This window comes from Capra hircus, chromosome 2 (assembly GCF_001704415.2).
Source record: "Capra hircus breed San Clemente chromosome 2, ASM170441v1, whole genome shotgun sequence".
NCBI lineage: Eukaryota > Metazoa > Chordata > Mammalia > Artiodactyla > Bovidae > Capra > Capra hircus.
This window is the reverse complement of record NC_030809.1, coordinates 110,438,352-110,464,059: the sequence shown is the minus strand read 5'-3', so window position 1 is coordinate 110,464,059 and position 25,708 is coordinate 110,438,352. Positions and strand designations below refer to the sequence as shown.

Sequence of the window (25,708 nt, the reverse complement as noted above, 5' to 3'; positions counted from 1 at the left end):
CACACACACATGCACACACTCATCTTTTGTTTGAGCCCTATTCCTGACCAATAACACACTGAGACCAACTTCAAGGTATAGCTGAATATCAAGTCTGGAAGATTGAAGTTTATATGACAAATCACTGAAGGGATGAGGAATACCTAGAAGAAAACCAGTCATGATACAGATTAATTCTCATAACAGACTGACCTGGAAAAATTAGAACAGGCATAGATTCACAATTTTGTGAATTTGTTTCCCCACTTTACATTGTGAATTAGACTGCGAATTTATTTCCCAAATTTAGCCAAATATGCTTATGGATATTTATGCTTATCAAAATCTGCCATGTTGCACCAGGGGGTGTCTTATGTAAGTGGGTGCCAACCTTGACCATGAGGCAGGGCCTGTTCCATTGCTAGGTGGAGAAAATGCCAACCTTTGACAGCCTCCTCCACTCTTCTACCACCTGACCACCAAGTTTCATTTGTGCATTAAAGACAAACCATTGTTTCAGACTTATTTCTCTAGCTTCATTTTATCATAACCTTAACAGCTGCCATTGAGACTCATTGCCTTAAAAAGTTATTGGAAAGTTCATTTTTCTACAATGTGTTGAGGAAGAGCACAAGCCAGAATCTCTCTCCAGTAGTTTCTACCATGAATCAATCACCAGGCCCTTTTAGCTTCCCTATGGGAATCATTTGGAGAAGGCAACAGCACCCCACTCCAGTACTCTTGCCTGGAAAATCCCATGGACGGAGGAGCCTGGAGCCCGCAGTCCATGGGGTCGCTGAGGGTTGGACATGACTGAGTGACTTCACTTTCACTTTTCACTTTCATGCATTGGAGAAGGAAGTGGCAACCCAGTCCAGTGTTCTTGCCTGGAGAATCCCAGGGACGGGAGAGCCTGGTGGGCTGCCGTCTATAGGGTCACACAGAGTCGGACATGACTGAAGTGATTTAGCAGCAGCAGCAGCATGGGAATCATTCTATCTGTCATCACTTCAGAAGATGGCACTCTACAGCTCAGCACACAAGGCCCTTTCTGGTCTCACACCTACTTACCTCTATAGCTCATTTCCTACTGCTCCTCAGAGCTTGGCCTATGCTCCAGCACAAGACACTCCATCTGTTAGCCCTGAAGAATCATCTCAGATTGATCTTCTCCTGGAACCTTTCCTGATTCCTAAATGCAAGTTGAATGCCCTAACTCTGGGTTCCCATTTCAACCTGTGCAGAACAACATATAACAGTTATCCCACCTGACAGGTATAGAATCATATTCATCCTTCTCTTTCTGTGGCTTATATCAAAGGAAATAATAAATGTTTATTTAAGAAATGAACAAATCTTTTAGTTGCTCTTTCTTAAAAACAACCACCAACATCTCCAATTCCTTTAGAAATTCAGTTCAGTTCAGTCGCTCAGTAGTGTCTGACTCTTGCGACCCCATGAATCGCAGCACACCAGGCCTCCCTGTCCATCACCAACTCCTGGAGTTCACCCAGACTCATGTGCATCGAGTTGGTGATGCCATCCAGCCATCTCATCCTCTGTCGTCCTCTTCTCCTGCCCCCAATCCCTGCCAGCATCAGGGTCTTTTCCAATGAGTCAACTCTTTGCATGAGGTGGCCAAAGTACTGGAGTTTCAGCCTCAGCATTAGTCCTTCCAATGAACACCTAGGACTGGTCTCCTTTTGGATGGACTGGCTGGACCCCCTTGCCGTCCAAGGGACTCGCAAGAGTATTCTCCAGCACCACACTCACTGCTAATGAAAGCCAGTTAGCCTGATAAAAGCAAGTGTTAACTATCTTGCTAAATACAAGGTTATGTGAACAGCAGGCTTTTAGAAGGTAATCCTAAATCAGCAAGGGAGATGTTATTGGTGAGTCTTTCAGGATGATCAGATAGACTCATTTATTTCACAAAGATGAAGTCCCAGCTGTGTTCCAAGTACCACGTTAGGGAACAACAATAGCAAAAGGCTTAAGGAGAAGGCTGTGAGAACTTCAGATTCCTGCCTATCATTCACAGATGGGTTGCTGGGGTGCTTATAATTTGTGAAATAAATGTTTATACAGATATTTGTGTGATAACTGAGAAGCTGTCTGGGGCGCTGCAAAACTACAAAGAAAATATTGCAAATAAAGAATCTAAAAACTAGCCCAGAATAAAACACAAATGGTTATTTCTTCAAGGACCAATAATCAGAATGACCATTTGCTAAATAGAATCAGCCATACAAGAATGATTAAGGAAAACCACCAAAAAGCAGGGTTAGGTATCTTCTGCACTAGAAGTTTGTGTCCCCCTACCCTGATTCAACTGATTCATACGTTGAAATCCTAATCCCTAGTGTGGTAGTATTTGGAGGTGGGGTCTTTAGGAGGTGATTAGGAGCCTTCAATGTGCCTTGTGCCCTTATTAGACCCAGGAGAGGTCCCTTACCACTTCTGCCACGTGAGGACACCCAAAAGACCCCTGTCTATGAACCAGGAACCAGGCCCTCACCAGACACCGAATCTGCTGGCACCTTGATCATGGACTTCTCAGCCTCCAAAACTGCAAGAAAGAAATGTCTTCTGTTTAAGCCACCCAGCCTGTGATATTTTGGTTTTAGCAGCTGGAACAGACGGATACAGTGTGTAATGACACCAAGTGGAGTAATGTATTTGCTGTGGAAGATGATAGAGCGGTCCAGAGCCCAGGTTTTTCACTGAGAAAAACCCATGTGGAATCTTGGCTCCTGGCTGTGGAGTGTGGGCAAGGCACCTAACCTTTTGGAACAGCAGTTTCCTTATCTGTGAAATGGAGATATTTTACTACTTTGTTCACAAAGATCCAATTTAAAAAAGATTAATTTTAATTCAGAGTAACCCAAGGCTACCAAGCATAAAAGAAAGAGCTAAATAAAAACGAAGACAGAAAACTAACTCAACTCCAACCCTTTAAACCAGTTTTTTTACATGCAATTTCTTTCCTTCAAACATCATTTTCATGCTCCTGTTACAGCAGCAGGGAGAAGTTGGTTTTCACTCCAAACTGGAAAACTCTTTTTCTTCAGCCAAGAACTTGTGTATGAGATCTAAATTTGATTTCACAATGTTTGAAACAATAGTTCTGGCAGCTCAGTACGTTAATCTTGGCTCTTCCCCCTGGATTATACCCATGTCTGAGTCTCCTTAATCCTTTTCCAAATTAGTTAAATTAGGTTTAGGTGGATGAAGTATTTACCAAATACTCTCATCTTCAAATAATCCACATTACCTTATAATGAAAACATTGTTAAAAGAGCCAGATCCTGCAGGGAAAAAAAAAAAAAATAGCCTGAATTCTAGAATTTAGGGATTAAAAGAGCAAAATATTTTCCATGACTTTCAGTTTTCTATCACTCACAATTCAGAACTTGAAGTTTGAGAAGATAACCCAGTTTGGTTTTATAGAGTCTCTCTCTTTCAAGGTCCTAGGAAGGAAATGACTCCTCTGCTTATAGGTTAACACACAATTCAAGTGCAGCTTCATAACTTCCAGTGAAATATCCTTCAGAGGCTGTTAGTGATGAAACATGTATCTTCTTATACAACCATTTTTACCTAAGACATCAACCACATTAGTAAAGAGAAGAACATACTACTTGAATATCACTGGAATTTGCATTTTTTTTGTGGGGAATGTAAAAGTGAGACACTGACTTTAGCTAACTTTTGGAAAGATGGGTGAACAGCCATCAGAGAAAGCTAAATACAGACAAAAGGGAAACAAAACTGGCATGCTAATATTCCTTGGAATAATATTCAGGTCCCAGCTAATGGGAAGATATAGGTATGATGATTAACAAACAAAAAAGTGACTTTCACAATTTTATGAATCACTAGTATTTTAAACTTTTTTTTTTTTCCTCTCCTCCAACCTCCCTCACCACCAAGGTTGAAAGAGAAAATGACAGACTGGATGTCTAAAAATATCTATGGATATTAAATACCAACTTATCTAATAGGACACACATGCCACCCACTTCATTTTTGTAGGCCTTGTCCCTGGCAATCCAACTTTTCAAAGAAACAGCTGGCTCCATCGGCTCTAGTATCATGACCAGATTCCTACTATAGTAACTGCATTCTGGAATCCAAATACCAAAGTATTTTGGTCCACGGAATTTTCAGTCTCCATTTATGCCTTAACCTTAATACTCCAAGATCCAACTGAAACCCACTTTTGAGAGTCACTGAAATCTCACTGACAAGTAAAGGTATCTTAGGGATGAAAGCCTATACCTTTGCAAATGTGGGGAGGCAGATCACATAATCAAACCTGGGAGTTGGATGTTTTAAAGAGCTATGGTTCTCATCTCTTTATTGAGCACAAAAAGATCTAAACAAGGTCACACAATAGCTAAACCAATGCCATCTGTGTGGAAATCATATTTTAAACACAAACAAAATCAAACGCTCCATATGCCACCACTCCTGAACATTTGCTAGAATGTTTCTGAGTATTTATTGTTAGAGTGTCAGTGTGGTCAAGTGAAGAAAGCAAAAAAAAAAAAAAAAAAACCCCAACAGGAAGTCCCCTGAACTCCTCCAGGGCCTTCTTCCACACTCTGCCCATTATCACCATGCATGTCATGTGTCCTGTTTGGGAATGCTGTACTCTTTCTGCCTCTGGCTCTGTCCCTTCTTTAGAAGAAGGGACATGTAAAATTATGAGACGTTAGGAATTTTGCAAAGCAAGTTTTCAGCCTCTGCCATGTCCTGACACATACAGAAAAAGAGTACTATTTGGGTTGTGCAAATAGAAGCCCTCCATTTACCTGGTTGGGCCCTACTGCTTTAATATCTTGGCACAAACATAACTCACCCACAACACACCAGTGTACAAAATACTGCAGCACATCAGTTGGAGACCTATTGCAAAGTGCATTTGTTTCTAAGTGATGCTAATACTGTCACTTTAAAAAGTTCCTATATGGAATATGAAATCTGTATTTAGAAGCACATAAACATGTGTATGACTCTTCATCTTTCTATTCCTAAATCTCATTGAGCTTTTCACAGTTTAGATCTGTGTAAGGACAGAAATGGTATGGACCTAACAGAAGCAGAAGATATTAAGAAGACGTGGCAAGAATACACAGAAGAACTGTACAAAAAAGATCTTCACGGCCCAGATAATCACGATGGTGTGATCACTCACCTAGAGCCAGACATCCTGGAATGTGAAGTCAAGTGGGCCTTAGAAAGCATCACTATGAACAAAGCTAGTGGAGGTGATGGAATTCCAGTAGAGCTATTTCAAATCCTGGAAGATGATGTTGTGAAAGTGCTGCCCTCAATATGCCAGCAAATTTGGGAAGCTCAGCAGTGGCCACAGGACTGGAAAAGGTCAGTTTTCATTCCAATCCCTAAGAAAGGCAATGCCAAAGAATGCTCAAACTACTGCACAATTACACTCATCTCACATGCTAGTAAAGTAATGCTCAAAATTCTCCAAGCCAGGCTTCGGCAATATGTGAACCATGAACTTCCAGATATTCAAGCTGGTTTTAGAAAAGGCAGAGGAACCAGAGATCAAATTGCCAACATCCAAATTGCTGGATCATGAAAAAAGCAATAGAGTTCCAGAAAAACATCTATTTCTGCTTTGTTGACTATACCAAAGCCTTTGACTGTGTGGATCACAATAATCTGTGGAAAATTCTGAAAGAGATGGGAATACCAGAGCACCTGACCTGCCTCTTGAGAAACCTATATGCAGGTCACAAAGCAACACTTAGAACTGGACATGGAACAACAAACTGGTTCCAAATAGGAAAAGGAGTAGGTCAAAGCTGTATATTGCCACTCTGCTTATTTAATTTATATGCAGAGTACATCATGAGAAATGCTGGGCTGGAAGAAACACAAGCTGGAGTCAAGATTGCTGGGAGAAATATCAATAACCTCAGATATGCAGATGACACCACCCTTATGGCAGAAAGTGAAGAGGAACTCAAAAGCCCCTTGATGAAAGTGAAAGAGGAGAGTGGAAAAGTTGGCTTAAAGCTCAACATTCAGAAAATGAAGATTATGGCATCTGGTCCCATCACTTCATGGCAAATAGATGGGGAAACAGTAGAAACAGTGTCAGATTTTTTGGGAGGGGGTGGCTCCAAAATCACTGCAGATGGTGATTGCAGCCATGAAATTAAAAGATGCTTACTTCTTGGAAAGAAAGTTATGACCAACCTAGATAGCATATTAAAAAGCAGAGACATTACTTTGCCAACAAAGGTTTATCTAGTCAAGGCTATGGTTTTTCCTGTGGTCATGTATGGATGTGAGAGCTGGACTGTGAAAAAAGCTGAGAGCCAAGAATTGATGCTTTTGAACTGTGGTGTTGGAGAAGACTCTTGAGAGTCCCTTGGACTGCAAGGAGATCCAACCAGTCCATTCTAAAGATCAGTCCTGGGTGTTCATTGGAAGGACTGATGCTAAAGCTGAAACTCCAATACTTTGGCCACCTCATGTGAAGAGTTGACTCATTGGAAAAGACCCTGATGCTGGGAGGGATTGAGGGCAGGAGGAGAAGGGGACGACAGAGGATGAGATGGCTGGATGGCATCACCGACTCGATGGACGTGAGTCTGAGTGAACTCTGGGAGTTGGTGATGGACAGGGAGGCCTGGTGTGCTGCGATTCATGGGGTCGCAAAGAGTCGGACACGACTGAGCGACTGAACTGAACTGAAGACTACTTAAGACCCTAATTTCCAAACACTTGTAATTATTTCTGTTCCCCATAAGAAGCAGTGAAAGGTGTGGCTTTCTTCACAGTGACATTCACTTTGTGACTGGGGCTCTGTGTTGTTCTTTTCCATTGGACTTTCTGCCTGGAGGCATCTCAGCATCCACTCAGCAAGCCAAGTTGTTCCTTTCCAACTTCAGCCAAAGGCCCCAAACAAAACATCTTATGCTGATCAGAAGTGAAGCTCAGTGATTTATTCTTCGCTCTCTGATTGGATCTGTATCCTGTTAACTTTCTTAAACTTTTCATTACATGACTTTATATGAACAAAGCAACGTCACACTTTCAGGTCCAAAGAGTTTCAAACATTTCTATAAGTCCCTTTCTTTGACTCTCCCACAGTCTTTACTAGCATCACTTAAAATTCATTGGTAGGGGAGAAATTTAACATTTTCAGTTGAGAAACTTACAGAAATTTACAAAGATCTTATTGAAATTCTTATTAATTTCAGTAATATTCATCTAGTTTTGATTTTGGCATCAGAATGACAGTTTCAGTAGAAATATAATTATTATTGTTGTTCAGTTGCTAAGTCATGTCCAACTCTGTGACGCCATGCACTGTAGCCCGCCACCCTCTATCCTCCATTACCTCCTGGTGCTTGCTCACATTCATGTCCATTGAGTTGGTGATGCTTAACCATCTTGTGTGCTATCTAACCATATAAATATATAATAGTAATATAATAATAAGCTTATAACTAAACATTAGGTTAATAACTGAATTCATTCCCTCTTTGTCCCGCATTGCATCATTTTCTTTTTGCTCTTAGAAAGAGTCTCTGGAAAGACAACATTCTCTTCATGACAATGAATGCAGTTCAAATTTTTGTTTTAACTGAAGGTTGCTTGCAAAAATTCTATAATTTGTTTCCTACAGGCCACTGGGTTGAGTTCTCATTGAAAAATATGACAGTATTAAAGGTTAGATGGCTGACGAATATCTGTGCTAAAGTTCTAAGGCTCTAAGTGTGTGACTCAGGCAGAGAAGGCTGCACTTCCTCATCAGGTCACTGCCCTCCTCTCAAACCTGGACTCAATCATGCTGAGATGTGAGGACTGCGTGCACTCTACTAATCTTCCTGACTTCTAGGAGGTACCAGCGAGACAGCAGGACACTAATCAGAAACATCTGAGCTTCAGAATGATACAGAGAGGATTTACGTACTGAGAATGAGACCCTTTTTAAAATGCCAAACCCATTCACACTTGGTGTATAATTTTTTAAAAATTGAGCTTTCTTTTGCTGGCATGATCTGATAATACCATGGATTCTCATACTTTGAATAAGTTTGGTGCAGATAATGTTAATGCTGTGGAAAAAATTAAGATTTTTCTCAACAGCCACTCATAGCTTTCCCCATAAAATGGGTAATAATATTTAATTTCTGGGGTAAGCAGAACTGAGAAAAATTCAAATGATGGAATTCTAGCCATAATGCATATTCAAAATGAGCCTAAAATGTAAGCTTTAATTTCTTTAGTTGTCTATACGATTTACATGGTAAAAATTCTCAAGTATTACAATCAGTAAAATAATAATGCCATAGCCATTTTCTAAAGCTCATTTTTTCTTAGATACCATGTTATGCACATAAACTGAATTTTCTATTCAAAGTCCTTCTAACTCAGCAGCATTACTTCATCCTTCCCTTTGTAGCTTAAACAGTGAAGAACAAGTCTCTTAACCTATTTTATATACTTTCTTACATTAAGTGATTTAAGCATATTCTGTTGGGAATTTCTGAGAAAATAATGCAACCTGCAGAAGTTTCTGTTTCAACATATTTTCATCATTAAAATCCAAGAGTATTTTAATGTGCTATAACCTGCTGATATGAAGTCCAATATTTCAAATTGTCTTCACTGATTACTCTAGTCAAATTCTTTTGCAACAAAGGTTAGGGGATTTTTCAGGTGTGTTATGGGAAAAGTGTTTGAGCAGAGGAGGAGAAAAGACTTTAAAGTAAGCTACACCCTCCTTTCAGCAGGGCCTGAGATCATCTCTCCAGACTATGCAAAATTTTCTAAAATGATTATGCTTGTCAATCAGATGACCCAGTTTAGTTTTTCTCTCAGTCAAAGCACTGCATAAGCTAAATAAACCACTGAGCAACCTGATTTGGTCTACCCTGCTCCCTACAGATTTTTCCAAGGCTCACCACTAATCTCTTTCTCCAGCCTTGTTTGGAGACCACATTCATTTTCAAAGCTGATTTGTACAAGAAAGAAAAGAAAGGAAAGACAGACAAACAGAAAGAAATCTCATCCCGAAAGTCTCCCACTGTTCTTGACAGATGGCTGTGTCCTGTTTCCTAAGCTCTAGTCCATGGTTACCAATGCTGACCAGAAATATTTACAACAAGAGAATAAAATGCAAGATGCTCTTTTAGACAAAACTCATTTTCCCCTGAAGTGTCTACCCATCTGAATTAATTTATCATTTAGTAAACATTTATACAGCACCTACTGTGTGCTAGATACCATGTCAAGCACTTTCTTAGTTCTCATCTATCAAAATTCTCAGAGTGACCAAGAATTAACATCATTGGGTTCTTGTTTTATACTTCAATACAACTAGCCACAGAATAGTATAAATTGCTTCCAATGTGCTTGTGCAATTACATACAGAGAATAAGTTTATGGTGCAGGTGTTTCTGACAAATGTGATATTGGCAGATTTGTCCTCAAAGAGGGAGTTGCCCTGACATAAACAATACAATGAGTGCCCTTGTTTCCTTGTTTTCCTGACAGCCCAGGTATTATCTTTTTTTTTGTTTAAATCATACCTTGGGGCTCCCCTGGTGGCTCAGATGTTAAAAGAATCTGCCTGCAATGTGGGGACCTGGGTTCGATCCCTGGGTCAAGAAGATCTGATGGAGAAGGGAAGGGCAACCCACTCCAGTATTCTCGCCTGGAGAAGTGCATGGACAGAGGAGCCTGGCAGGCTACAGTCCATGGGATTGCAGAGTCAGATACAGATGAGTGACTAACACTTTCGTTTTCATTTGTAAAGCAAAAAAGAAATTTTCAATTTTTTGTATTAAATTTGAAGTTGAACATTTGCATAGAGTCCTAGATCATTTGTATCTTTTTTTCCTTTTATGAACTTCCCTTTAACGCTCTTGATCAATTCTTTCTAAAGGGGTGTTTGTTTTTCCCTTCAGTTTGAGGTGGTGATGGGTAGTTTGAGGGTATAAAATTCTACTATTAATACTAGGATAGAGGCTCCTGTCATTTGAGTGGATATTAAAGGAAAAGGAGACCTGGAGAATTAAAATACTCAAGAAAAACTGCAGCAGAACCTTGGCTAATGTGATAATGAAATCAACTCTCCCATGCTATCATAAATGCTTTGTCAATTCAGTTCAGTTCAGTCGCTCAGTCGTGTCCGACTCTTTGTGACCCCATGAATCGCAGCACACCAGGCCGCCCTGTCCATCACCAACTCCCGGAGTTCACTCAGACTCACATCCATCGAGTCAGTGATGCCACCCAGCCATCTCATCCTCTGTCATCCCCTTCTCCTCCTGCCCCCAATCCCTCCCAGCATCAGAGTCTTTTCCAATGAGTCAACTCTTCACATGAGGTGGCCAAAGTACTGGAGTTTCAGCTTTACATCAGTCCTTCCAAAGAAATCCCAGGGCTGATCTCCTTCAGAATGGACTGGCTGGATCTCCTTGCAGCTCAAGGGACTCTCAAGAGTCTTCTCCAACACCACAGTTCTTCAGTTTGAGGTGCTGATGGGCAGTTTGAGGGTATAAATTCTACTATTAATACTAGGATAGAGGCTCCAGCATCAGTTCTTCGGCGCTCAGCTTTCTTCACAGTCCAACTCTCGCATCCATACATGACCACTGGAAAAAACCATAGCCTTGACTAGACAGACCTTTGTTGGCAAAGTAATGTCTCTGCTTTTCAATATGCTATAGGTTGGTCATAACTTTCCTTCCAAGGAGTAAGCATCTTTTAATATCATGGCTGCAGTCACCATCTGCAGTGATTTTGGAGCCCAAAAAAATAAAATCTGACACTGTTTCTACTGTTTCCCCATCTATTTCCCATGAAGTGATGGGACCAGATGCCATGATCTTAGTTTTCTGAATGTTGAGCTTTAAGCCAACTTTTCCACTCTCCTCTTTCACTTTCATCAAGGGGCTTTTGAGTTCCTCTTCACTTTCTGCCTTAAGGGTGGTGTCATCTGCATATCTAAGGTTATTGATATTTCTCCCGGCAATCTTGATTTCAGCTTGTGCTTCTTCCAGCCCAGCATTTCTCATGATGTACTCTGCATATAAGTTAAATAAGCAGGGTGACAATGTACAGCCTTGATGTACTTCTTTTCAATATAATTTTAATAGTTATATATTATTCCATAATATATGGGTTTCACGAGTGCCTGCAATACAGGAGACCTGGGTTTGATCTCTGGGTCAGGAAGATCACTTGGAGAAGGGAATGGCTACCCATTCCAGTATTCTTGTCTGGAGAATCTATGGACAGAGGAGCCTGGTGGGCTCTAGTCCATGGGGTATGCTGCTAAGTCTCTTCAGTCGTGTCCGACTCTGTGCGACCCCATAGACGGCAGCCCAGCAGGCTCCCCCATCCCTGGGATTCTCCAGGCAAGAACACCGGAGTGGGCTGCCATTTCCTTCTCCAATGCATGAAAGTGAAAAGTGAAAGTGAAGTTGCTCAGTCATGTCCGACTTAGCGACCCCATGGACTGCAGCCTACCAGGCTCCTCCGTCCATGGGATTTTCGAGGCAAGAGTACTGGAGTGGGGTGCCATTGCCTTCTCCACCATGGGGTATAGTGGTATCAAATTTATTTAATTGTTCTCATAACTTTTTCTAGACTTTAAAAAGGCAGATTATGAGTAAATTATTGGGATAAAGGATCTGACGATTTTTAAAAGTCCCTCAATATACAATGAAAAATATTTCTGCATAAAAATTGTTCCTTTATACTTCTACCAGTATTCTAAAAGTGTGTCTTTTCCATTGCTCTCATTTCTAGACTCTACCATAAGAAGTAGCTTCACTTTGTTTGAACAACTGTTTCCACAAAACACACTTGAATATCTGTCTTAGAATTTTATTTGTTGTTATTAGACAGACATATAGATCAATGGAACAAAATAGAAAGCCCAGAGATAAATCCACACACATATGGACACCTTATCTTTGACAAAGGAGGCAAGAATATACAATGGAGTAAAGACAATCTCTTTAACAAGTGGTGCTGGGAAAACTGGTCAACCGCTTGTAAAAGAATGAAACTAGATCACTTTCTAACACCGTACACAAAAATAAACTCAAAATGGATTAAAGATCTAAATGTAAGACCAGAAACTATAAAACTCCTAGAGGAGAACATAGGCAAAACACTCTCAGACATAAATCACAGCAGGATCCTCTATGATCCACCTCCCAGAATTCTGGAAATAAAAGCAAAAATAAACATGGGATCTAATTAAAATTAAAAGCTTCTGCACAACAAAGGAAAATATAAGCAAGGTGAAAAGACAGCCTTCTGAATGGGAGAAAATAATAGCAAATGAAGCAACTGACAAACAACTCATCTCAAAAATATACAAGCAACTTCTGCAGCTCAATTCCAGAAAAATAAACGACCCAATCAAAAAATGGGCCAAAGAACTAAATAGACATTTCTCCAAAGAAGACATACGGATGGCTAACAAACACATGAAAAGATGCTCAACATCACTCATTATTAGAGAAATGCAAATCAAAACCACAATGAGGTACCACTTCACACCAGTCAGAATGGCTGCGATCCAAAAATCTGCAAGCAATAAATGCTGGAGAGGGTGTGGAGAAAAGGGAACCCTCCTACACTGTTGGTGGGAATGCAAACTAGTACAGCCACTATGGAGAACAGTGTGGAGATTCCTTAAAAAATTGCAAATAGAACTACCTTATGACCCAGCAATCCCACTGCTGGGCATACACACTGAGGAAACCAGAATTGAAAGAGACACATGTACCCCAATGTTCATCGCAGCACTGTTTATAATAGCTAGGACATGGAAACAACCTAGATGTCCATCAGCAGATGAATGGATAAGAAAGCGGTGGTACATCTACACAATGGAGTATTACTCAGCCGTTAAAAAGAATTCATTTGAATCAGTTCTGATGAGATGGATGAAACTGGAGCCAATTATACAGAGTGAAGTAAGCCAGAAAGAAAAACACCAATACAGTATACTAACACATATATATGGAATTTAGGAAGATGGCAATGACGACCCTGTATGCAAGACAGGAAAAAAGACACAGATGTGTATAACGGACTTTTGGACTCAGAGGGAGAGGGAGAGGGTGGGATGATTTGGGAGAATGGGAATTCTAACATGTATACTGTCATGTAAGAATTGAATCGCCAGTCCATGTCTGACGTAGGGTGCAGCTTGCTTGGGGCTGGTGCATGGGGATGACCCAGAGAGATGTTGTGGGGAGGGAGGTGGGAGGGGGGTTCATGTTTGGGAATGCATGTAAGAATTAAAGATTTTAAAATTTAAAAAATAAAATAAAAAAATAAAAAATAAAAAAATAAAAAGGAAAAAAAATAAATAAAATGGATAACCAACCAGAACATACTGTATAGTACAAAAAAAAAAAAAAGAATTTTATTTGTTGTTATTGTTTAGTCTCTAAGTTGTGTCCAGCTCTCTGCAACCCCATGGACTGCAGCATGCCAGTCTCCCCTGTCCTTCACTGTCTCCCAGAGTTTGCTCAGATTCATGTCCACTGAGTTGGTTATGCTATCAAACCATCTTGTCCTCTTCCACCCTCTTCTCCATCTGCCTTCAATCTTTCCCAGCATCAGAGTCTTTTTCAATGAGTTGGCTCTTTGCATCAAGCGGCCAAAGTATTGGAGCTTCAGCTTCAGCATCAGCCTTTCCAATGAATATTCAGGGTTGATTTCCGTAAGGACTGACTGGTTTGATCTTCTTGCAGTTCAAGGAACTCTCAAGAGTCTTCTCCTACACCACAGTTAATTCTTCGGCATTCAGCCTTCTAAAGGTCCAATTCTCAAATCCATACATGACTAATGGAAAAACTATAGCTTTGACTAGATGGACCTTTGTTAGCAAAGTGATATCTCTGCTTTTTAATATGCTGTCTAGTCTTGTTATAGCTTTCCTTCCAAGGAGCAAGCTGAATTTTATAACCATCTCTTATAAATGGCCTCTTTCCTGCAGGCCTTGATATTCCATGAGGAGAGATCCAAGGCTAAATCTGATCATTAAGGAGGGACTATTTGATTCATATAACTTGAAAATTCCCCAGTTCAGAAACCAGCAAGAAACTATGTCCTTGGTATATGTACCTGAGATGATTAAAGTCTATCTTGGGTAGGCACTACTAGTTGTCTACTCAACATTCATTCTTGCTTGCTTCTTTCCCAATAGAATGCTTTTTCATAGGGACAACAAACTGATTAACTCAAATTTCTTTTGGGTTCTCCTGCAGATAAAGGAGGGCCCTGAGAAGTAAACAAAAGGCATTTCCTAGGGTCTCCAGGAAAACCCTTTCTGTCCTTTCACAAAGAATGCAGCCTTGATGGCTGTAGCTCCAGCAGCCATCTTGCGATCGTGAAAAGCCAAGGCAGAGGCATGGCCTGGCCTGCCATTCTTGATCTCTTCAGTCAATACAAAACACTGCCTACCCCGAGTTCTGGTGGCATGAAGAAAATGAACACTTACCTATTGAAGTCACTGTGTTCCAGTCTATTTAAATACAGAACAATTCCTAACTAAGGCACTGTTTTAAAAAATATATTCCAGAGAAGTGTTTTCATCTTTCATCTGTCAAAGAGAGTGTGAACTTATTAGGAGTGTGAATTTATTAGTAACTGAAGTTATATTGAGTACTTTTAAGTGGTGCAGCATTTCTTCCCAGCATTCCATTCTCCATCTATTTCTACCACATTTTCTGACCCAGAAACTGACCTTTATGGAGTACTTTGGCTTCCCAGTGGCTTGGCCGATAAGGAGTCCTAACAGGACATTGAAAGGAAGGAAGAAAGTGAGCAAAGAGAGATAAAATACTTTCTCTTATTCCACAGCTCCCTTCCTGTCAGGTTGTTGTGTGTTGATTACATTCTTCATTTAAAATTTTTAATTGAAGGATAATTACAATATTGTGTTGGTTTCTGCCATACATCAACATAGATCAGTCATAGGTGTATGTGTATATATGTATATGTATATATATATATATATATATATATATATATATATATATATATCCCCTCCCTCTTAAGCTTCTTCCCACCTCCCACCCCATCCCACCCCTCTAGGTTGTCACAGAGCTCTGGTTTGAGTTCTCTGAGTCATACAGCAAATTCCAACTGGCTACGGGCTTCCCTGGTGGTGCAAGCGATAAAGAACCACCTCCAATGCAAGAGATTTAAGAGATGTGGGTTCAGTCTCTAGGTCGGGAAGGTCTGGAGAAGGGAATAGCAACCCATTCCAGTATTCTTGCCTGGAGAATCCCATGGACAGAGGAGCCTGCTGAGCTATAGTCCATAGAGTCACAAAGAGTTGGACATGACTAAAGCGACTTAGCATGCATCTATTTCACATGCTAGTGCATGTTTCCATGCTACTCTCCATTAGTCCTACCCTCTTCTTCCTACCTGCCACCCCACCCCTGTGTCCATAAGTCTGCTCTCTATGTCTGCATCTCCATTGCTGTTCTGCAAATAGTATCTTCAGTACCATCTTTCTAGATTCCATATATATGTATTAATATATGATATTTGTTTTTCTCTTTCTGACTTACTTCACTCTGTATAATAGGCTCTAGGTTTATCCACCTCATTAGCACTGACTCAAATGCATTCCTTTTTATGGCTGAGTTAATATTCCACTGTATATATGTGGCACAGCTTCTTTATCCATTCATCTGTCAGTGGACACCTAGGTTGCTTCCATGTCCTAGCTATTGTATATAGTGCTGTAATGAACCTTGGCATACACGTGTCTTTTTCAGTCTTGGTCTTCTCGGGGTATATGCCCAGTAGTGAGAATGTTGGGTCATATGGTAGTTTTATTCCTAGTTTTTTAAGAAATTTCTATGCTGTCTTCCATAGTGGCTGTATCAATTTACATTCCCAACAAATGTGCAAGAGGGTTCCCTTTTCTCCACACCATCTACAGCATTTATTGTTTGCAAATTTTTGATGATAGCCAGTCTGACTGGTGTCAGGTGATATCTCATTGTAGTTTTGATTTGCATTTCTCTAATAACGAGTGACGTTGAGCATCTTTTCATGTGTTTATTAGCCATCTGTATGTCTTCTTTAGAGAAATGTCTGTTTAAGTCTTTTGCCCACTTTTTAATTGGGTTGTTTGTTTTTCTGATATTGAGTTGCATAAGCTGCTTGTATATTTTGGAAATTAATCTTTTGTCAGTTGTTTCATTTGCTATTATTTTTTCCCTTTCTGAGGGTTGTCTTTTCACCTTGTTTATAGTTTCCTTTGCTGTACGAAAGCTTTTAAGTTTAATTAGGTCCCACTTGTTTATTTTTGTCTTTATTTCCATTACTCTAGGAGGTGGGAAATAGAGGATCTTGCTGTGATTTATGTCATAGAGTGTTCTGCCTATGTTTTCCTCTAAGAGTTTTATGGTTTCCAGTCTTACATTTTGGTCTTTAATCCATTTTGAGTTTATCTTTGTATATGGTAATTAGGAAGTGTTCTAATTACACTTAGCTGATCAGTTTCCCTAGTACCACTTATTAAAGATACTGTCTTTGCCCTATTGTATATTCTTGCCTCATTTGTCAAAGATATGGTGCCCATAGCTGTGTGAGTTAATCTCTGGGCTTTCTATCTTATTCCATTGGTTTATGCTTCTGTTTTCATGCCAGTACCATACTGTGTTGACTGTGTTCTTGACTGAAGGTCATCTGTCTTCTCAAGATCCCTCTACTCACATGGTTCTTTCCTTCTGGGTTCCAGACGCCATGTCCTTTCCTTACCTTTTAGGTATATATGCTAACAGCTCCACCCTCACTAGCCCCCTGGGTACGATAGTATCCTATACAGTTTCCTTATATTCTATCCATAGCCTTTTATTATAAAATAATCCCTTGATTTAACAATTCTCAATCTATCCTAATTTGACTGTACAATCTATTTCCTGCTGGGATTCTGTCTGATATGTTTCTTATTATATACATACATGCATGTATCAATATATATATATGTATACATACACACACACTTATATATACACACACATGTTTAGACTCACACCTTCAGGCCTCCATGTGAAGGTAAAGAGCACTAATTGTAATAGGATAGGCAAGAAAACACTGTTAGGTGGTGAGTAGACTCAAAGGAAGTATGTAAAATGTTACAGTAGTGAATCACAATCATTTTCTGAAAAATATTTTCTAAAATGCAGATATTACAATCATTTCACTACCTGGAGGGAAGATGTCAAGACTCTGTCAACACACATACCTCATTACCAACTCAGATATCTTCTCTTCACAGGATTATATAACTTTTAGGGAATTCCGGCATGACTTGATCCAACCTACTCACTTTTTAGCGAGGGCTAACCAGCTGTCTAAAATCAAGTCAAATACCTCGTCTCTAGACATTTGATCAAGTTTGTTGTTATAATTTGGGGATTTTATGAGGCTTTGTTTTGTTTTATCTGTATCTTGATTTTTTCCTGAATTCTATCTAGTTACAATTCAGCCTTCGATGAAAGAGAAAAACCAACAGCAGTTATTGAAACTCTAAAATACAACATATGAGATTCCTGGGACCATTAATATTTTTACAAAATTAGTGGCCTAAGAAGTCAAAGCAGGGTAGCATCCAAGTTCAGACTGATATTAATGAGAACCAAGAAGAAACTGCTTTCAAGGAGAGCATAAATACTAATATATGTTGTGCATAAGTTATCTGAGCATTTACAAGTGGCTCAGAAAATATTAACCCGATTTTGTAGGGAGTTCAAAGTAAAATGCAAAATAATTTTATCTCAATCTTTAAGTTCCAACTTCCAGTCTAGAATTCTAAGAATTCTCCTTCTCGATGAAGCATGGAAAATTGAACAATAGCTAAGTAATATTTTTTAATTAAAAAAAGAGTTAAGATGATGGAGAAATAAATGGGGTTCAATATTTTAGTCTTTTCAAGGATTCTGAGGTTTAAAAAAATTTTTTTTTAAGGGATCAGTGTTTTTTTATTTTAATGAAGAAGGAAAATACTATAGCAACCTGCCTTGGCATTTTTGAGAACTAGGTAGCTCTATCTTTTTTGGATTGCATGTGTGTCTTCCAGTCCCAAGGCCCTAGATCTTGGCATTAATAATGTCCTGGATGCGGTCATAGCTTTTAAAGGTTATTTGATGAATTACAGAATGAACGGCCCCAAAGAGAAGTCTCACTGAGAAAGTTATAACAATCTGCAAATGGTTGAAGAACTAAACCGGAAAAGAAGTAACTTTTTTTTGGTTCTTGTTCAGTTATTGGGAAACAGGAAGAGAAGTCCTTCTATCAAGCTTTTTAACTATCAGACTGATAGTCTTCAGAGTTAGTCAGCTACCCTCACCAGTACAGATTCATAACCTGGGATGTAGACCCTGATGGGACTATAAACATGTCTGGGGAGAGCCTGGCATTATGCACAAAATAGTATAGCTGTGCATTTGCCCATTTCTCTGGAGTTAGCGGATGTGGATTACGTTAGCTTCTTAGAGGGGCTCTGGGTATGAAAAGGTCTGCAAAAGAATGTGTGAAATCAGCCTGCATGACCATATGTCAGGAGTGCTACAGAGAAGATAATCACTCTAAGCTCAATGTTTATAATTCAATGGTTACAGATAATGTAAGCAGAACTTTAATGCAGTGTGTGTTCAATCCTCTAATCACTCAGTCATTATTTATAGGTTGTCCTTCAGATGGGTTAATTTGCTTAGAGTGGTGGGTTGGAGGGAACATCTATTTTAACTTTCCCTTTATGGGGCAAGATAAGGTGATGTACTTTTTCCCAATGCTTTCCCACAGAGTTTGTCTGGTAGAAGCTGCAACATGAAGTGGGTTCACAATTAATAAACTGAATAGAGGATGGAGTCTAGAACAAAGAATGGCAGCCCACAACAGATGAGAAGAGCCTGGTCCCCAGATGGCAACTGAAGTTGAAAATCAGAGCGCAGAGTGCAAGTGTGAGGCTGGGAGCTGAACTGCTCTGGGCATGGATAAATATAGCAGTGAAGGACAAATAGAACGGACACTTTGTAATTCGACTCTTGGAGATCTGGAGAGGATCCTTGGATGTTCTGTCCCCGACTCATACTCCAAACATTCAAGACCCTGGGCAATGAACTAGCATGCGAACTGTCCTTTTGGAGGACAAATCAGTTAAGAGCTGAAACAAGCCTCGAGCTCTTTGCACTTATCTGATTTCTACACAAAGGCAGAATTTGGCATTTAAAGCCCACTGGGAGAGCCCAGCCATTGTATCCTGGCATCAAAACTTCTCCTTTGAAATTAGGATAGTGTGTAACTCATCCCTCAAGAGCTTTGCAGATCTCTTGCATTTGTTTCTGGGGCCTGTTTGAATTTGTTCTTTTAAAGAGGCTGCTTAGAGAAATTCCTGGCACCAATGTAATGAAAGAGGATATCGTTAATTTCTTCCTTTAAAAAGGAAGGGTCCCTTTGGGATCACTGATCGCCATGTATATTAGGTTAGACAAATCCAGCCTAATATCTGGGTAGACTGGCTGTTCTAATTGCTGACTGCCAAGCAGCCTAACGGACCTTCTGCATAGTGGGGAACGAAAATGGGGTTTTGAGTCAGAGGGAGCTCTCAAAATCCCTTATACCATTTAGGTGTATTAATGAAACATAACTCCTTCCCAATACACAAATTGCCAGACAAAGAAAATATCAACAGATTAGTCCAACTCTTTTTAAATGTGGTAAAGTTTCAAGGTGATAAACTCTTAAGACTTGTGGTGGCAATGGGAAAAAACCAAGTGCAGTTTGTAGAAATCAGCACACTCTGTAAGACCTGACAATTTGAACAGAAGGAAGGAAGGAGTTGGTAACTTGAAATTAAGTACTTTCAGAAGGATTCTCTGAGGAGTGGGGGAAACACAGTGGCAACAGCTAAACATTTATTAGGTGCTTTACACATGTCAGGCTCTATCTTCAGGCATTAAGCCCACAGTCTGGAGTCAAACTATGGTATTTAAGATGCATACTTAAGGGGTGACCTCTAGGGAGGAGGAGAATCATAATCAGGAAAGGGTATCAGAAGGCTTCTAAGGTGCTGGCAAGTTCTGTTTTCTGATCTCAGGTGTAATGGTATAGAGACTTCCTAATAATTCATTATACTGTCCATCTCTTTTATAAACTTTTTTTCTTTTTTTTTTTTTTGTCAGCATGTTACATTTCAGAATTTTAAAAGGTGTTTGATGTCTCAGTGGGTAAAGAAGCTGTCTGCATTTCAGGAGACATAGGAGACACAGGTTCGATCCCTGGCTCAGGAAGATCCCCTGGAAGAAGAAATGGCAACCCATTCCAGTGTTCTTGCCTGAAAAATCCCATGGACAGAGGAGCCTGGCAGGCTACAGTCCAAGGGGTTGCAAAGAGTCAGACACGACTGAGCAACTAAGCATTCACGCACAGTAAAACAACCACAATCTTATATCTCTCATGTGAGAGCCTTTCCTGGTGTGAAAAGGGAGCAGGCAGAGGGCCAGAGACATCCTTCTCCATTCTGTCTGGTTAGTTCTGGATCCCCTTCAGTTCTCAGCTTTGATGTCAGCCCACTGACCCTTCTCTGCTCCCACAAAATCACGAGGGTACCCCTGTCATAGCATAGCTCCAGGGGCCACTCTTATTAACATCCTGGCCAGAGATTTGCTTTTGGGTTTACTTGTCTGTTTCTCCCTTAGAATGTAAACCCACAAGGGCAGTCCTGGCTGTTGCTCCATTATATACCACCAGCACCCAACACAGCACCCACCACCACGTAATAACTGCTCAGTAAATACCAGCTGACCAAATACTTGAATCAGTGAGTAGGAAAGGGGCACTTCATGCTCTCCCACCCCTCTTTGAACTTAAACCAACAATTTCTCCCTTGCTAAGTTCAGTTTTTACTGAAAGAAGACAGCCCCAGAGCCTTCCTGGGGTGAGTTTAAGTAACTAGGAGTTCTAGTTAAAAGAGTCAGATAAAAATGAAAAGAGAGAAAAACCTCACCATGATTCTGCACACAGTCATATAACCACAGACTCCACCCCCCCACCCCCCCTCCGCCACTTATGTAATTTTGGACTATGTCTTTCTTGCCTCCCTGTAACACTTAGAATTGGTTACATTTAATTTAACGAACACACGTGTGTCATGGTCCTTACATGCTCAACTACTGAACAACCAATCACCTTGTTCCTCTTAGGTTGTTTCATTTTCTTGGATAGGGAGTAGGTACTATGCTGAGAGTCAGGTTTATTTAAAAATTTTTTCTCCTTGATTACGTGCATAAAAAAATTCGTTACTGCTCCACAAAATACACTGCTAAGAGAATGAAAAGACAGGCTCCAGACAGGGAGAAATATTTGCAGAACACATATCTCACAAAGGACTGGTACTGAAATATACAAAGAACTCTAATACCCTCAAATAAGAAAGCAAACAGCACAATTTAAAAATGGGCGAAAAATCTGAACAGACACTTCACCAAAGAAGTTATACAGATAGCAAATAAGCATATGAAAAGATGTTCCACATCAGGGAAACAAAAATTAAAACAACAATGCAATACCACTACATACCTATTTAAACGGCAAAAAGCCAGAACACCGACACCACCAAATGCTGGTAAGGATGAAGAGCAACAGGAACTCTCATTCACTGCTGGTAGCAATGCAAAATGGTGCAGACGCTTTGGAAGACAGTTTGGCAGTTTCTTATAAAACATACACTCTTACCATATAATCCAGCAATCACACATTTCGGTATTTACACAAAGGACCTGAAAAACCTATGTCTACATAAAAACCTGTACAAAAATGTTTATAACAGCTTTATTCATAATTACCAAAACCTGGAAGCAATCAAGACATCCATCAGTAGGTGAATGGATGAACAAACTGTGATACATCTATATAACAGATTATTTTCAGCAATAAAAAGAAATAAACTGTCAAGCCACATAAAGACATGGAGGAACCTTAAATACATATTGCTAGTGGAAAGAAGTCAATACGGAAAGGCTAAATACTGTCTGATTCCAACTATACGACATTCTGGAAATGTCAAAACTATGTGAAAGTGAAAGTCGCTTCCAATTCTTTGCGAGCCTATGGACTATACAGTCCTTGGACTTCTCTAGGCCAGAATACTGGAGTGGGTAGCCTTTCCCTTCTCCAGGGGATCTTCCTGACCTAGGAATTGAACTGAGGTCTCCTGCATTGCAGGCAGATTCTTTACCAACTGAGCTATCAGGGAAGCCAAAATTAACAGTTGCCAGGAGCTTAAGGTAAGAGAGAGAGGGATGAATAGATGGAGCACAGGGGATTATTAGGCAAATAAAACTATTCTGTTTGATACTGCAATGGTGGATACATGTCATTATATATTTTTCAAAACTCACAGACTGTACAATGCAGAGAATGAAGTGTCATGTAAATTATGGACTTTGTTAATAATAATATATCAATACTGGCTTATCATTGTACCAAACAAGTCACTCTAATGCAAGATGTTAATAACAGGGGAAAATGGGGAGAGAGGGAAATGTGAGGAGAGTAAATGAGAACTTGCTACTTTGCACTCAATTTTTCTCAAAACCCAAAACTACTAGAGAAAACTATTAATTTAAAAAAAACTAATAAAGTTTATTACTCCCAATCTTGGAAAACAAACAAAAGTAAAATAGAAGAAAAATCACTCCATTCCTACTATACAACTGTGTGTTTCATTTTAAAGTTGAAAAGAATCCTTTAAAATGAAACAAAGGAGCCAGCCAAGGTTAACAATGAGTTTATGCTGTTTCAAATACATAAAGTAAGAAAAGAATGTAAAAATAAAATTCCTCTTGGCACGTTTTACAGCCACGCCATCAACATCCAATTCTGGAAGCCAAGCACCCTGACTTGACTCACTCCCTCCACCCCTCCCCGCCCTGCTTGTTTGGCAGCTGTGCTCCTGATGTCCTGGGTCAATGCCAGAATCGAACTTGGCATTGGCAAAGAGTGCATCCTGACCTAATGCACTCAGGAAAGCACCAGAAAAGTTCCTGCTGATCCTCCTCAGATACGTTTACAGTAACAATCTAAGCAGAAATAATGTCCAAAAACTATCCAACTTTGTAACATGCTTTAATGAGCTGCAGGAATGAGAACATGCTGTCACAGGGCTTTCCCTAAGGTACATGACCATAAGAACTGTGGCTGATAAATGACCTCCATACCTTCTACCCACCAGCCCTCAAAGGGCAGCCACTTTCCCCTCTAGCCTCAGCTCCTACAATGGAGGCAGAATCTTGCCAACTCAGTTGACTGAGGGGTGGATGGTGCCAACCTATGTGGACTGCATCCTTTCTTCCTTATCATCATCACCCCCAAATTTCTGGGAAAATGGTCTGTCAAGGAATCTTTGCCTCTTGCTAGGTATTCTGCACAGTTCTTATAGAAAGCCACAGTTTTGCACAGAGGCCTCAGTTGGCGTAAACTGCCACAAACAGCAACTGATGACCCAAGCACTCTGCATTCTCCAAAATTATGAAATTAAGCAAGACAAAACCAAACTCGACACCCAGACAAGATTTAGTAAGAACGAAGAAAGTCTTTTAAAGGAAAGGTGTGTGATTAACATAAATGGCACTATGTTAGAAATCAAATTTGGGATTAAGAGAACCATAATCCCTCCCCTTTTCACTTCCATTTATCTGCCCATTTATCTGCCCTCATGCCTTCAATTCTTTTGCAAAAACCCAGGACACAAACTTTATGGCAATGACATATATATTAGAGATACATGCAAGTATTCAGATCTGGTAGAGTTTGGAGCAATTTTGCCTTGCGGGAGGCTAGCAGAGGTAGTAGAGATTATAAAAGACAAAAATCTTTTAAAGGCAGTAATTCCTAATAATTTTATAAATTGAGACACTTTTAAAAGTCTGGGACACTCCCCTCACCCTCCTCTACAGCAAAGTAACAAGTAACTGTAACTTTGTTCTGGAGAACTTCCTGACAATTCAATAAGACCACTTGAGATAAATATGGACACTCAGTATGTTACCAAACTTGCTTTGGAAAATGACAGCTGCAAAGACCAAGCTGTTATAATTGCATTTGTCTCTTAAGTGTCTTATTTCACTGCCTGGCCTGAGTTTGGCATACAGTAAGTACTCAATAAGTGTTTGTTAAGTGAAAGAATAGAAAGGCATCTATACAAAGTTTACCTTTTCTGATTCAATATAACATCATAGAGACAGGGGATGTGGTTCTCAAAGGGTAGCACTGTATAACCCGGGAATGTGATGCAAATGCAAATCCCTCCTCTCTTGTACCCCACACAAAATTGGAAACTCTGGAATGAACCAGTAATCTGCATTTTAACAATCACTAGGGTGATGCTAACACTTACTGAAGTCTGAGAATCACCAGTTTAAAAAGGATCCTTTAAGAAAGAGATTACCTCCCACACTGCTGCTACTGCTGCTGCTAAGTCGCTTCAGTTGTGTCCGACTCTGTGTGACCCCATAGACGGCAGCACACCAGGCTCCCTCATCCCTGGGGTTCTCCAGGCAAGATCACTGGAGTGGGTTGCCATGTCCTTCTCCAATGCATGAAAGTGAAAAGTGAAAGGGAAGTCGCTCAGTCATGTCCGACTCTTCGCGAACCCATGGACTGTAGCCCACCAGGCTCCTCCGTCCATGGGACTTTCCAGGTAAGAGTACTGGAGTGGGGTGGCATCACCTTCTCTGAACCTCCCACACTAAAGGTTAAGAATTCCACACCAATAGTACCTTCACTATTGCACTGAGGAAAGTCCTGAGACCGAGGCTTCATGATGAGAGTTTATGGTGAATTCTGTGGCACCCAGTCAAGAAGAAAAGATGGATCAGCATTATGGGAGTCAAAAAGAGCAGGGATTCGAGGCTTGAGAGATTATTAGTGGTTACCAAGCCTTGCATGTGGCTTTCTGTCATGGCACTGGGTGTGGGACAGGGAGGCCCAGTAGCCTTGCCTCCATAGCGTCTGGCTCCCATGTGCTTTCCCAACAGGGATTATGTTGCCTTTGAGTCTCTGTTGTAGGAACATGCTCTCCCTGTCAAATGGGTGACATCTGAGCCCTTTACGATCACAGTGGTTGTGGTTTGGCAAGCTGCTTGCATCCCCTTCCAAACACAGGCAGCAGTGTGAGCTGTAGCAGTGTAGCATAAATCTAAGGCTCAGTTTTGCCTGATACAATGATCTAATTAAAAAATTAGTTTTCACCAGTCAAGTTCAACTCCCAATATTATTATAAGGTGACCAACTTGTCCTAGTTTGCTTGGGACAATTCCAAAAAATCCACATCTTGGAAAACCTTCAGTCCCAAGAAAATGGAGACGTTTGGTCACCCTAATGATTTGGGGTTCCAAGGATAAAAACACAACCCAAGTTTGCTTTCTGATAGCTGAACTTCTGCCAAGACCAATAAAACTTAGTAATGAGCAGTGAGAAAATAGCAGGAAAATAACAGAGTAGATGGCATTAGAGAAGCAGTGGGTGAAAGAAAAGGTGTATGATTTGCTCAGCAAATCTGAAGACGATATGGAACCAGATCACTGAATTCTAAAGCCACTTTGATGGGGACTCTACCACACCCTGACACTGTAAGCTACCAGAGGCAACCCCCTTGGGAGGCTAGTACAATACCACCTCTCCC

The 25,708-nt window shown here is 40.3% G+C and overlaps 1 protein-coding gene across 1 annotated transcript in view; it reads right to left on the bottom strand.

The window, feature by feature from the left end:
* Window positions 1-25,708, bottom strand: part of MYO3B (myosin IIIB) — a 454,205-nt gene that overhangs the window by 61,420 nt on the left and 367,077 nt on the right. The window contains 3 exon segments of the mRNA XM_018066782.1: window positions 14,861-14,866; window positions 20,733-20,756; window positions 24,735-24,764. Of these exon segments, the coding sequence (XP_017922271.1) occupies window positions 14,861-14,866; window positions 20,733-20,756; window positions 24,735-24,764 (60 nt within the window).